General features: G+C 42.1%; 1 protein-coding gene across 10 annotated transcripts in view; it reads right to left on the bottom strand.

Moving 5' to 3' along the window:
• Positions 1–2,061: 2,061 nt before the first annotated feature.
• The window catches only part of ABCC12 (ATP binding cassette subfamily C member 12), a 192,921-nt gene continuing 181,563 nt past the window's right edge, over positions 2,062–13,419 (bottom strand). For all 10 annotated transcript variants that reach the window (XM_085847594.1, XM_085847599.1, XM_085847593.1 and 7 more), the window contains 4 exons: positions 11,543–11,621; positions 10,644–10,757; positions 8,528–8,692; positions 2,062–3,449 (listed from right to left, as the gene is read on the bottom strand). In XM_085847594.1, coding sequence (XP_085703720.1) covers positions 3,354–3,449; positions 8,528–8,692; positions 10,644–10,757; positions 11,543–11,621 — 454 coding nt within the window. In that variant the 3' untranslated portion in view covers positions 2,062–3,353. The remainder of the gene's footprint in view (positions 3,450–8,527; positions 8,693–10,643; positions 10,758–11,542; positions 11,622–13,419) is intronic.

The raw sequence follows: 13,419 nt of genomic DNA on the forward strand, positions 1-13,419 counted from the left end.
GTCAAAGACGAATCTGCGATGCTGAACCTGCAAGACTGAATGGGCTGGAACCGTGGTGCAGCAGAGAGCTAATGGGCTGCGGAATTTCCTCGGATGTGCTGGGCAAACACTGATTTACACTATATATCTGGCTTCCCCTACCTATAATTCGTTCACATCAAATTCCAAAGAGTACTCAATGAGATGCCGTGTTCCTTTTTAGGGCTGGGTTACTGACTTGTGTGTCACAATTTCTTCTCAAAGCATGAAAGACATTCACCTGCACCTCTCCATACACTGCACACAACATCCTCCATCATCCTCTTTTTCATGTTGGAGCTAGTGTAAGCCTGTGGGCTTGCACGGGGTAAGCGAAGGGTTGTCAACAAGTCCTGTCTTTCACTCTTCCTTACCTCGTTTTCCTTGGAATGCTTGAGGCGCCCATGTGTGCAGAATTGTGATAAGACGACTGCCTAAGATGGCTTACATGTTAGGGGCAAGAGCTTTCTTGCGTGGCACTGCCTTCTTGTAAATACCTGTCTTTGCTAATCCTTGATAATTTTTTTTCCAAACTGCCCAACCATCTCTCTCCATTGGTTACACAAGAGTGATAATGTCTAAATAGCGAATGGGAGTTCTGCCCCATTCTTCCGTGAGCCAACATCCCTCTTACGGTATCGCTCGGCCGTTTCGATTGACAGCAGTGGGGTATTGTGAGCACAGTACTCAATCTGGGGGGTTTAATTCGCCGGAAAGGTGAAACAGAGTTCGACGCTGGGCCCTGCCTGAATTAAACGTCTGATGGCATCCGTGGTTGCTTTGCCACTCTTTGTGCCAGAGTTATCTGCGACCCGTCGGCTTCAGAATCATCGGCTGGGAAATGGATCCGAGAAGTTCCCTCGCGACCCCCGCCGAAATCGGAACACAATAGATATCAAGTGAATTAGTTGAAAATTGACCTTTCAACCTCAAAAAACGACAGCCTTCCAGCTCGTCACCACCTTAACTTGCTTGTCTTTCAGCTTGTCCATTGTCTTTCAGCAACATTGCTTCACAAGCCATCTGAAGGGAAGTGCTGCCATCCCGATACTTCAGTCGCATTTTGGTTCCCGAAATTCTAGTCCGGTGCCTTCTCATTGAATATCCGCACTGCCGCCTCATATCTCGAAAACCAACATGGAACCTCACCGAGCTCTTCACCAGAGCTCATCAAAGCGAAGTCGACTTGTGGAGAGCCAGCTGGGAAGCTGGCGCAGATTCAAAAAAAAAAAACATGCTGCACATGATTCAACCATTGTTCCACCCGATTTCACACTACCACATAGACAATGGACAGCACTCAACAGGCTCCTCTCTGGACAGGGCCATAGTGGGAGCACTCTCCACCGATGGAGGATGAGGCTGGATGCGCTCTGACTGTGGAGGAGTCCAGACGATGGAGCACATCATGTTGCACTATCCCTTGTGGCAGCTATCGGGAGGACTTTTAGCCCTCACCAACTCACCCTGAGACAGCCACATGGCTGCAGAACCTGGACATTCAACTTTAGTGCACCCCGTATTGGCCATACAAAAGAAGAAGAGGAGGAGGAAGAAGTAGAAGAAGAACCACCTCGACCAGGTGGTAAAGTTTCGTGAAGATCGGAGCAAGGATGTGACCTGTGGGCAATTAACATACAAAAACAAACAGACAAGCAGACAGACAGAATAACAGACAACACCAACCAATATACAGTACTTGAGAATCTTCTGTTTTGTATGTGACAAACAGACCTTTGGTGAAGGAGCTAATGAATGGTGAATTATTGTAATTACGAAACAATAAAACCTGCATATTAAAGGTCATGAATGATGAATTATTAGAAGTACTATACAATAAAACCTGCATATAAAAGAAGGGAATGAATGCTTTCGTGGAGAGAGATAAAAGGACTTTCAGGCCACCCTGTATATACCATCTATATTTATCTCTCCTCTTTCTTCCAGCTTGATGTCCGCTCTGAGACCTCCTTGTACTTTGTCGAGTCAGGGTCCATGCTCTGGAAAACAGGCCTGGCCTGGTCAAAAACGTGTTGAGAAACATAAGGACTCAGTGTTTTATTTGTCAATTTACGGTACATTGCCATTGCCAGTCGCTGCAGTGAAAATGCATATTAAAATTGTTACAACATTGTCACACTGTGACACCAATGTGTGTGTAACAGCTTCAATGTATAACATGTCCAGGTTTGAGGTTTGTAATAGTGGAACAGGACATTGATGTGTATATATATATATATATATATATATATATATATATATACACACACACACACACACACACACACACACACACACACACACACATAAATTCACTGAAGAAAAATTAATTTGTAATACTTAGGTTTATTTGAGCAAGTAAGAGATGGAAATTGTAGTGGATGAAGTTCGGATAACAGTTATGTAAGATTTGTTTTGTCTTATGTTGGTTCACATGTGTGCAGCATGTTTGCTAACCTGTCTCCCATCAGGTAAAGGTGATACAAACACAAAGCCGACATTGTTATCACACTCCATTGTTCTGTTTGTCTGTCTGTCCATTTCCTTATTGATTGTATATCTCGAGAATGGAATATTGTAGAGCGACCAAACTTGGCATACATAATGGGGGCCCCTGGGGGGTGGTGGAAATGTTGGGGTTGGGTGTTTGGGTTGGTGGAGGTTCGTGCAAAATTAATTAATTAGCTTTTAAAAATTTGTTTATTAAATGAGATTTTATACATTTTTAACTTTGGATGTGGGGGGGGGGTGGGTGAGGGGGGCTGAAATAAGGGGTGATCTCTGTAACTGCTGGAGTAATCTCCACAACCTTGGTAGGCATGGGGGTTAATGATGAAACAATGAAGTTATTCATTTTTACAGTTCTTGAGATATAAGGGGGGGATTTGGAATAGGGGAGGGGAAGGGACCAAAATTTTCGAGCATAGTGTCGGCTCCATGGGTAGTAAAATTGGGGGGGGGGCAGGGAGGGGGTGGTTGGGAAGGTCGAGGTTAGTTGTTCTCGTTATCTTGAGAACAGTGGGGACAGAGCACATATGAACCCCCCTAGCAATTGGAATTTCTTTTATTATATCTCTACTTTTGTTGGAACTCTATAAAAGTTGTTTGTTGGTCTTATCAACCATGCCAAGATTCATTGATGATGAGGAAAACTTCAGCACACCTGTACAGTTACTCCTGCTAAAGCACACAAGAAAACTTTCAGAATCGAGAGACTTCAGATGTAATGCAACCTTTACACATTATGTTGTCTGTTTCAGCAAGTGGCTCGGTTTGCATGAAAAGTACTTGTCAGACTCAAGCATTTATAAATATCTTCATGCCGATGCAAACTCTTAACACATTTCTTGACTCCTTGCAGCAGCCTTCAGTGCTGAGAACATTGAGTTTGGCCGAGACAGGAGGGCTGATGGAGTGTCAAACTCAACCACCTGCATGACAAATAAATCCAGAAATTGGAAAACAATGAATCAAATCGGTTTCTTATATAGAACTTTCATTTAGGAATAAAATGTCGACATGCTTTACAGTTCAAGAAAAACTCGATTGTGAAAACTCTCAAAGAAAAAACGAACAGATGGACTTTTAAAGATAATTTAATGAACGAAAAGTAACTGCACAATGATGGGATTTTAAAGGGGAACCCAAATGCTCAGACCACGTCGACACTAATTTATCCCAACCAAGCTACCAGCACATGTATACGGACAATTTGAGTGGTGAATGAAACACCTGTTGCCATTGCCCCAGCACTTATTACAAGAACTGAAAATAATGATGTATCACCAACAAAAATTTATACAAATCAAATGAACCACAATCTATTTATAGTGGAGAGAAAGTATGGATGTATGTATGCATCAACAGATACTCCTCCGAGATGTTTTAACCTAGAACACTAAAATACTTTGAGGGTTATCTATTTAACCACTTTAATTTAATAACCACCCCCTCCCCCCCACCATCTCATCAACCATCACTACCACAATACCAACCAACACCACCACCCCCACCCCCCCCACATTCATCACCCCCACCCATTCCCACCACCATCCCACACCCCTCCACAATTCCCATCCACTGTGGAGGAACATTGACACCGCAGAGACATGACAGTGGGACACGGCACGGATACAAATGGCTTCCGGGAAAAGTATGAAACGAGACGATACCGTAACATACAAGGCACCTGGTCAGCCTGCAGATGTGGGACAAAGCATTCGTCACCCATTTTGTCCGGAATGTCCGAGTGTACTGGGCTTTACCCGTGCTGTCAGGCAATGAAGAGTATTTCTGCTTGAGTAATATATAAACTTATTTAACAATTAAAACAAAATCCCTCCCTTATAATCGTTGATTGAACGGAAAATCAAACCCTATCAATCTAAAGTGATCATTTGACCAGCGTTTCCATCTTCAATAACACTTCCGCCTTCTTCCTCTTAATCAACCCTTCGGCTCCACAATTCCCCCGAAAGTGTTTCCATTACTAATTTGTCTCTAAAGGTGTTTCGATTACTAATTTGTCTCCAAAAGCGTTTCTATTACTAATTTGTCTCTAATAGCATTTCCATTAATAATGTCTCCAAAAGCATTTCTTTTACTAATTTGTCACTAACAGCGTTTCTATTACTAATTTGTCTCCAATAGCATTTCCATTACTAATTTGTGTCCAATAGCATTTCTATTACTAATTTGTCTCCAATAACGTTTCTATTACTAATTTGTCTCCAAAAGCGTTTCCATTACTAATTTGTCTCCAAAAGCATTTCCATTCCCAATTTGGCTCCAATAGCATTTCCATTACTAATTTGTCTCCAATAGCATTTCCATTCCTAATTTGTCTCCAATAGCATTTCCATTACTAATTTGTCCCCAATAGCATTTCCATTACTAATTCGTCTCCAATAGCATTTCCATTATTAATTTGTCTCCAATAGCATTTCCATTACTAATTTGTCTCCAATAGCATTTCCATTACTAATTTGTCTCCAATAGCATTTCCATTACTAATTTGTCTCCAATAGCATTTCCATTACTAATTTGTCCCCAATAGCATTTCCATTACTAATTCGTCTCCAATAGCATTTCCATTATTAATTTGTCTCCAATAGCATTTCCATTACTAATTTGTCTCCAATAGCATTTCCATTACTAATTTGTCTCCAAAAGCATTTCCATTACTAATTTGTCTCCAAAAGCATTTCCATTACTAATTTGTCTCCAAAAGCATTTCCATTACTAATTTGTCTCCAAAAGCATTTCCATTACTAATTTGTCTCCAAAAGCGTTTCCATTACTTATTTTTCTCCAAAAGCGTTTCCATTACTAATTTTTCTCCAAAAGCGTTTCCATTACTAATTTTGTCTCCAAAAGCGTTTAAATTACTAATTTGTCTCCAAAAGCGTTTCTATTACTAATATGTCTCCAATAGCATTTCCATTACTAATTTGTCTCCAATAGCATTTCCATTACTAATTTGTCTCCAATAGCATTTCCATTACTAATTTGTCTCCAAAAGCATTTCCATTACTAATTTGTCTCCAAAAGCACTTCCATTACTAATTTGTCTCCAAAAGCGTTTCCATTACTTATTTTTCTCCAAAAGCGTTTCTATTACTAATATGTCTCCAATAGCATTTCCATTACTAATTTGTCTCCAATAGCATTTCCATTACTAATTTGTCTCCAATAGCATTTCCATTACTAATTTGTCTCCAATAGCATTTCCATTACTAATTTATCTCCAAAAGCATTTTCATTACTAATTTGTCTCCAAAAGCGTTTCCATTACTAATTTTGTCTCCAAAAGCGTTTAAATTACTAATTTGTCTCCAAAAGCGTTTCCATTACCAATTTGTCTCCAAAAGCATTTCCCTTAATAATTTTGTCCCCAAAAGCATTTCCATTACTAATTTATCTCCAAAAGCGTTTCCATTCCTAATTTATCTCCAAAATTGTTTCCATTACTAATTTTGTCTTCTCCAAAAGTGTTTCCATTACTAATTTGTCTCCAAAAGCGTTTCCATTATGAATTTTGTCTCCATAAGCGTTTCCATTGCCAAAGATGACTCCCCTCAGCTCAAAAACTGTGATTGGTCAAAATGAAATACTGCGAGAACGAAATCAGAACACAATAGGTTGCCCACGATTGGTCAAAACCCACAATATTAGAGGGTTTACTGTATATCTCGTCTGTGGGAAGCTGTGTTTTCTGCTCAAGCGTGGTTTTATTTAATTTGGCCATTCGCTATGCGCATTGCTTCGGCGAGGCGGGGAAGCATGAGCATATCCCGTCGATGCGATAACCCGGTTTCATCCCCTTCCAATGAAACAATACACACAACATAATGTGCCATTGCCATTCTGGATATTATACGTATAATTCAATATCATGTGGCTATGAGGATGAGCGTATGTTCGCGGCCATGTGAACTGGGACCCGCACCTTGTTGGAATGATTCACACTGGCAAATTCGATTCCCTCACTGTATATTTGACATCTCACAACCTGTGTACATGGCCTGTGGAAAGGGTTTTGGATTTGTGCAAAAGCACAATTCGTTTGCAGAATATTCACAGAATTAGCATTTATTCTGTGGAAAGTATTTTGGGTGCTCATGACGAGATGTTTCAATATCTGAGTTCGGCTGCACCAGCGAACAGTAGAATATCTCTTTAATAAGCAATCATTCTGTTACTACCTGAGACTGACTTGTAATGAAGTTTTGTCTTTCAACAGATTCAACAGATTACAGATTACATAACCTTACAGTTTGCAGTATTTGACCTTTTTCATATCTCCAAAATGAACAGGTATAAAATTAGTGTGAAACATTTTGTTCCACGTAGTCCTTACTCATGGTACAAAAGTACCTCGAATGGCATCAGTGACTTAATCCATCCATCCAATGGGACCATACTCTCTATAGAGTGTTGGTGCCGCCTAAGCAGTCTCCTTGGCGATTGGACACAATCCTTGATGGGTTGCCACTCCGGTACAGAGTGACTTAATACCTGCTATTGTTACGAATCTGGAAGCCATTTGCACACAGACAGACAGCAGTCCCTAAACTTAGTTATTTCGATAAGTATATGTTTATAGTTAGAATCCTCCTTCTGTCAAATGGGGATTTCATGTGTGCACTACAAGATATTTTATAGTTAGGTTATTCCATCTCACCACCTGCCCATCACACTCCATCAGCACCGTTGGCTGCTCGTCCCTTGACTTGCCGAGAGGGGGCTTCGCGGTCCCAGTCCTCGGCTTCCACAAACGTTCCACACACAAAGGGGCTTCACCACCATCCACCTTCCTCAAACACGCGTGGAGAGGAGGGTCGGCTTTCTCCCGGCATGGCCGAAATCCTGCCCAGGAAGGCTGTGCCCATAGGATCCTGGCCAATTAGAGGCATAAAGTTCCAGAGACACTCTGAGGCGTGGTTGGTGGAAAAATGGGAGTGGTGTGGATGGAAGGTCGTTGTCGTTGTCGTGGTCATCGTCGTTGTCGTTGGCGTTGGCACGAGGAGTTCTGTGGACCCCAACGATTCACCAACCGAGCTCCGCCACGAACCACGAGTCCCCCACGTGCGACTGGGGATCGGACCGACGACCTTTATCAGGTGCCACATCATGGAGTGCGCCTTCCCTCCGACGACCAGGTACAAGCCGAGCCCTGGTCCCCAGCTTGCCGTCCCTCCTGAGCTGAGGGACCGAATAAAGACCCCACGGGGTCCAGTGTGTGTGTGTGTGTGTGTGTGTGTGTGTGTGTGGTGCCAGTCTGATAAGTAGAACTGTTAAGTATTTTTGTTCATTGTACATTTTGCTGCATATTCGGATAACTCTGCTCTTTGTGCCCCCCTGCCCCCTGATAAATAAACCCCCAATTGTTCAATGTACCAGCTCGTTGTCCGTCACTTTCTTTCATTGGACCAGCACGGTGCGTATTGAGAATTAGTGAGGCCGTCGGTGCCGTAAGTTGTCATTGGGTCCGACGGACTCTGGTAATTCCGCTCGATTACACTGGACCGAGGTCGCGAGAGCAACCCGGTTCGACAGAGTCCGTTGAGGGTGTGACTTCCCCAGTAATATGACGACGTGGGTACTTAGATATATTGAAATTTGGCTATTGACCCTACCCCACGCAGTCAGAGAATTGGCGATCACTGTTGTTAAGTGACCCGTGACCTTTCGGAGTTGTCCGAGAGTCACGACTTAAATTCTAGGTGTTCGGTGGGAGACTGCTCTACTGCTCCACCTACTGGTCGTTTATCGCCGCCGAACCCTGGCCCACAACACTATAATATAAATAAATGGGATTTTAAAGAAGTCTCAGCACTTGAATTCGGCCGAACACACCTTCCACAAGACTTCGTGACAACCCTACATCCGTTACAATGGTTGATAACATCTGCTATAACTGATGTGAAAAATATAATTTATGTCAAATGATGATTATTTTGTGTTCTCATGAACCCTCATTGTTATTTTTTCCCCACGTTTTCCATACCTGTCCATTTTCCATCACCATGATACGATCACAGTTAAGCACCGTGTTGAGACGATGGGCGATGGTCAGCATTGTGCAATTTTTGAATGACTGTCGAATTGTTTCCTGAATCAAAGAATCCGTTTCTGTGTCAATGGCTGCTGTCGCCTCATCCAACAAAATGATCTGATGAAACAAAAGCAGAAATTCTTGGAATTAAGATCATCATTTCCAAACAAATACAATTATGCGTGAATTTTCTCAAAGCAGTTTGTCATGTAAATTGTGGTGTTGGAAAAATTTATCATAGGTTAGTATTTGCTGAACAATGAAGAAATAAATTTCCAGATCAAGGGGAAAGTCCAGGTTCACAGAACATGAGATGCATAATAATATTGTATTACAAATGGAGATTGGTGATAGTCAGGGTTGATATTTCTATGATATGATCATCAAATGAATATCAACCCTTCAGGGTCTTGTAGGCCAGGGGGAACTTACTATTCTCCCGTTGAGGGTGTTGAGGGTGTGCCTTCCCCGGTAATTTGAAAGGTGAACAAGAAAAGGTAACAAGAAAGGCGTGGTGGTAACGCACATGGAGGAATACAAGACAAAGATGTCTGTACTATTCTCAAATGAGGAGACTTATCAGTGCTCGTCCCAGGAACGTAAGGGAAATGAGGAAAGATGGTTCAAAAATGAATCTGGCCAAATCAAGAAACATCAAACTGATTTTGCATTTTAGCATACACTAGCAAAAGTACCCGTCGCTTTGCTGACAAATTTCATGAAAAGTCAACATGTTGTAGTTCACAAATATTCTGTTCTATTCACTATCATTTTCCTGAGGTCATATTCCATCTGCGTGGTGTTTAAGTAGAAGGGGGTTGATGGTAGACAGTGTGAATCCTGCAGAAACCTGGGGGGGGGGGGAGGTGCAAAGCATGGAAAGAGCAGAGGGTGCAAGACCAGAAAGGAGGAAGATGAGCAAGATGTGAGGCAGGGGAGCCAGCCCAGAAGGGAGAGCAGTACTCCATCAAGCTGTGGATGAAAAGCCTTGTTTGTGGATAAGCCTATGGCTCGGTTAATAAGGGCAATTTATAGTTACTATGACTTTGAATTTTCACATTTTCACCTCTTTTTAAATTACTCTCTCCATATTCTCATGATAAAAATTTGCTGAAAATTTGCTGATAAAAGCTCAAATGGTAAAAATGTTATGGCCTGGACAGATGGACAGACAGACAAACACAGAAGTGATTTCAAAACGCCGTCTCCTGCTGCCTGGGGAGATGGGCTATATTATATAAATATATTTATTTATTTACACACAAGTTCATTCTTAGCGTGTAGATTATGCTGCATGAGTGGTGGTATGGCACCAAGGATCGAAAGATTTATTGCATTTCAGCCAATGAGAAAGCTCTGAAACTTGTTGTGTAACGTTAGCGACAGTATGCAACCTTTGGTGTGCAAACAGGTGTTGTTCTGTGTTGCGAATGTGCTCCTGGGAGTATGTGAAGGGAGTGCAGGGTTGAGAATAGGCAGAACATTGCAGCCACCACTGAAGGAGCACAATGTTGATGTGTGCCAGAGAAATTCTGTGCACTCAGGTGTTGCAGAATGTATTGGAGATGGGCCTTACTCTTGACTGGGAGGAGATGGTGTGAATAATAATTAAGACACCGAATCAAAATAGGGTGCACATTCCTCGAGGGGAGGCATACAGCATAACAGAAGGATTGTAGAAGCTGTGGTTTCCACCCCCTTTCCATTTGCACGATTAATAATATTGGAATTGTGCAGGTGAGCCAAGTAATTTGTGTGGTTTTACATCAAGAATATGTGGTAAGAAGGAATGGGGAGAAGATGATGTGCAGAGGTTGTCACACGCCTCTCACATAACTGGCTGCCTATCAAATGGAATCCAGAAGAAAAAAAAAAACATTTCCAGCCTGCTGTGATGTGTTTGATGGAAGCTGGAGATGGAAACACAGGTCCATGGTACCCAAAAGGTCTCGACTGTTAGTTTACTTGTTGGAGAGGTCAAAGAGCAAAGGTTGATGGAATGCGATGCATATTAGTGCCATGTGTGTTACTAAAACGAGTCAGATTTCCACGTGGTGGGTCTCAAAACCTTGGTGTTCCGTAGCAAGGCCCTCGTCATGCACAGTAATTGCCGTTCACCCACAGACATGTTCTCGCCATTTTCTATAACCATTGTCTGGAGCTTCTCTGGCAGATTCACGATCTGTGGAACAGAACAACCAACATGCCATCTCCATATGATTTGACTCACAAAGTATTTATTCGAATCAATCAACAGTTTTTTTTTTTTAAAAAAAAAACAATGTTGAGAAATTAGAATGAAAGAGAAAATGTACATTTATTTTCTTTTTCTTTATCAAAGAAAGTAAATGGCTGTTGCGGAATGGATATCCATCCCTGGCACTCCTCAGCTTCCAACAGATTACAAAGGCTTTGTTCATCGTTTGATGGAGTGTACTTGGTCCTGCTGTGGGTTGAGACTCCACCAGCCCACCTGCTGTGTCTGGTAGCCATTAAATTTACGACCACCACGGTTTACTTATCCTGCAGACATTGATGATGTTGTGGTCCTCTTGTCTCACCTCACCCCTTCCCTCATTCCTTTGTCCGACCTGAGCCTGGCCAGGTCATGTACTGTACATATTCAGTTACCAATTCGTTGTTTTCTTTCCTAAATCCAAGTTCCATTCCCACTTCCATTGTCCCCAATTTCTCTTGTACATGGTGCTACCAACCCCCCCACCCCTCCCCCCTCTCCCCTCTTGCTCCTCCTGTTCAAGATCGTGGTGAGCACTTTGTTTTGCACCCCATCAATCATATCTTCTTTGCTTACTAAGCATTTCTGCTTCATCAGACTTCAGCTCATGTACTCTTATTGATGTTATTTCTCTCTTTTCCATCTGTTTCACCACCAGATGTCATGCATCTATCTCTTCCATGACCCTTGACCTTTGTACATATATTTTAAAATAATTTCATAAACCTTACCGTTTCCTTCATGTATGTTCTCTCCAAAGCCTGCCAAATTTGATCATCCATGTATTTGTTGAAAGGATCCAAATTATACCTGCAACATCAAACGTTCAGAAGTTTCTACTGTTTTTATTTGCCCTAAACATTGTACAGTTATTAAATTGATTTTCAAATAATGTACAAGTGTGCTCTATTCAGAAAGTTTCATTTTAAAACACTGTTGAAAAAGTCATGTAGTTTCAAAAGTATTTTTTGTGATACATAGTTGAGGCTTGGAGACGAACCAGAACACAGGATGGGCCAGAATAAAAAAACAAAAACAAAAAAAAAAACAGGGCAATGAGAAACAGGAGGGCACACACCTACAGCAGGGTAGAAGGTCAGAATCAAGGGGGTACATGGAGGAATAAAGGACATGTAGAACGAGAGCAAGAGGGGGACACAGGGGGAAGAACAGGATGGATACACCGGCAAACTCTCAATCACAGAAGTGAAAAGGAAATCTGGAGAAGAAGCATAAATGGAAGAAAAAACCAGAGTTGGTGTCAAAGCCACCCAATGCTCGCCTGTTTATACATTTATCGTTTTTAAAAGACGAGTCTAATAATTAATATTTTTTATAAAGCATTGCAGTGAAGTATAATTATAAAGCAATATATGTATTTGTATATTGTAATCAGTAACAAGAGCGCAAGTGAGCACAATATACGCCCGAACAAGAAGGTATATACAGAATTGTGCTACTGCTTGGAAAACAGCATTCTGGTTGCCATGGCAACCACTTTAGATGACGAACGTATGTTGTGACACACCGTCTCCACAGTCTGTACCTATGTACCAAATATGAAACATGAAAGTTGAAAACTTTGGGAGTTAGAGTGCGGAATGGAAGTGATGGAAAACAGCATCCTGGTTGCCATGGCAACCACTTTAGATGACCAACGTATGGCATGACACACCATCTCCACAGTCTGTACCTATGTACCAAATATGAAACGTGAAAGTTGAAAACTTTGGGAGTTAGAGTGCGGAATGGAAGTGATGGAAAACAGCATCCTGGTTGCCATGACAACCACTTTAGATGACGAACGTATGTCGCGACACACCGCCTCCACAGTCTGTACCTATGTACCAAATATGAAACGTGAAAGTTGAAAACTTTGGGAGTTAGAGTGGGGACAGGAACGAATGGAAACAGCATCCTGGTTGCCATGGCAACCACTTTAGATGACGAACGTATGTCGCGACACACCGCCTCCACAGCCTGGACCTATGTACCAAATATGAAACGTGAAAGTTGAAAACTTTGGGAGTTAGAGTGGGGACAGGAACGGATGGAAACAGCATCCTGGTTGCCATGGCAACCACTTTAGATGACGAACGTATGTCGCGACACACCGCCTCCACAGCCTGTACCTATGTACCAAATATGAAACGTGAAAGTTGAAAACTTTGGGAGTTAGAGTGGGGACAGGAACGGATGGAAACAGCATCCTGGTTGCCATGGCAACCACTTTAGATGACGAACGTATGTTGCGACACAACGGCTCCACAGTCTGTACCGATGTACCAAATATGAAACCTGAAAGTTGAAAACTTTGGGAGTTAGAGTGTGGACAGGAACGGATGGAAACAGCATCCTGGTTGCCATGGCAACCACTTTAGATGACGAACGTATGTCGCGACACACCGCCTCCACAGCCTGGACCTATGTACCAAATATGAAACGTGAAAGTTGAAAACTTTGGGAGTTAGAGTGGGGACAGGAACGGATGGAAACAGCATCCTGGTTGCCATGGCAACCACTTTAGATGACGAACGTATGTCGCGACACACCGCCTCCACAGCCTGTACCTATGTACCAAATATGAAACGTGAAAGTTGAAAACTTT

This window comes from Eptatretus burgeri, chromosome 11, assembly GCF_056783735.1.
Source record: "Eptatretus burgeri isolate ZD-2024b chromosome 11, Ebu_testis_v1, whole genome shotgun sequence".
NCBI lineage: Eukaryota > Metazoa > Chordata > Myxini > Myxiniformes > Myxinidae > Eptatretus > Eptatretus burgeri.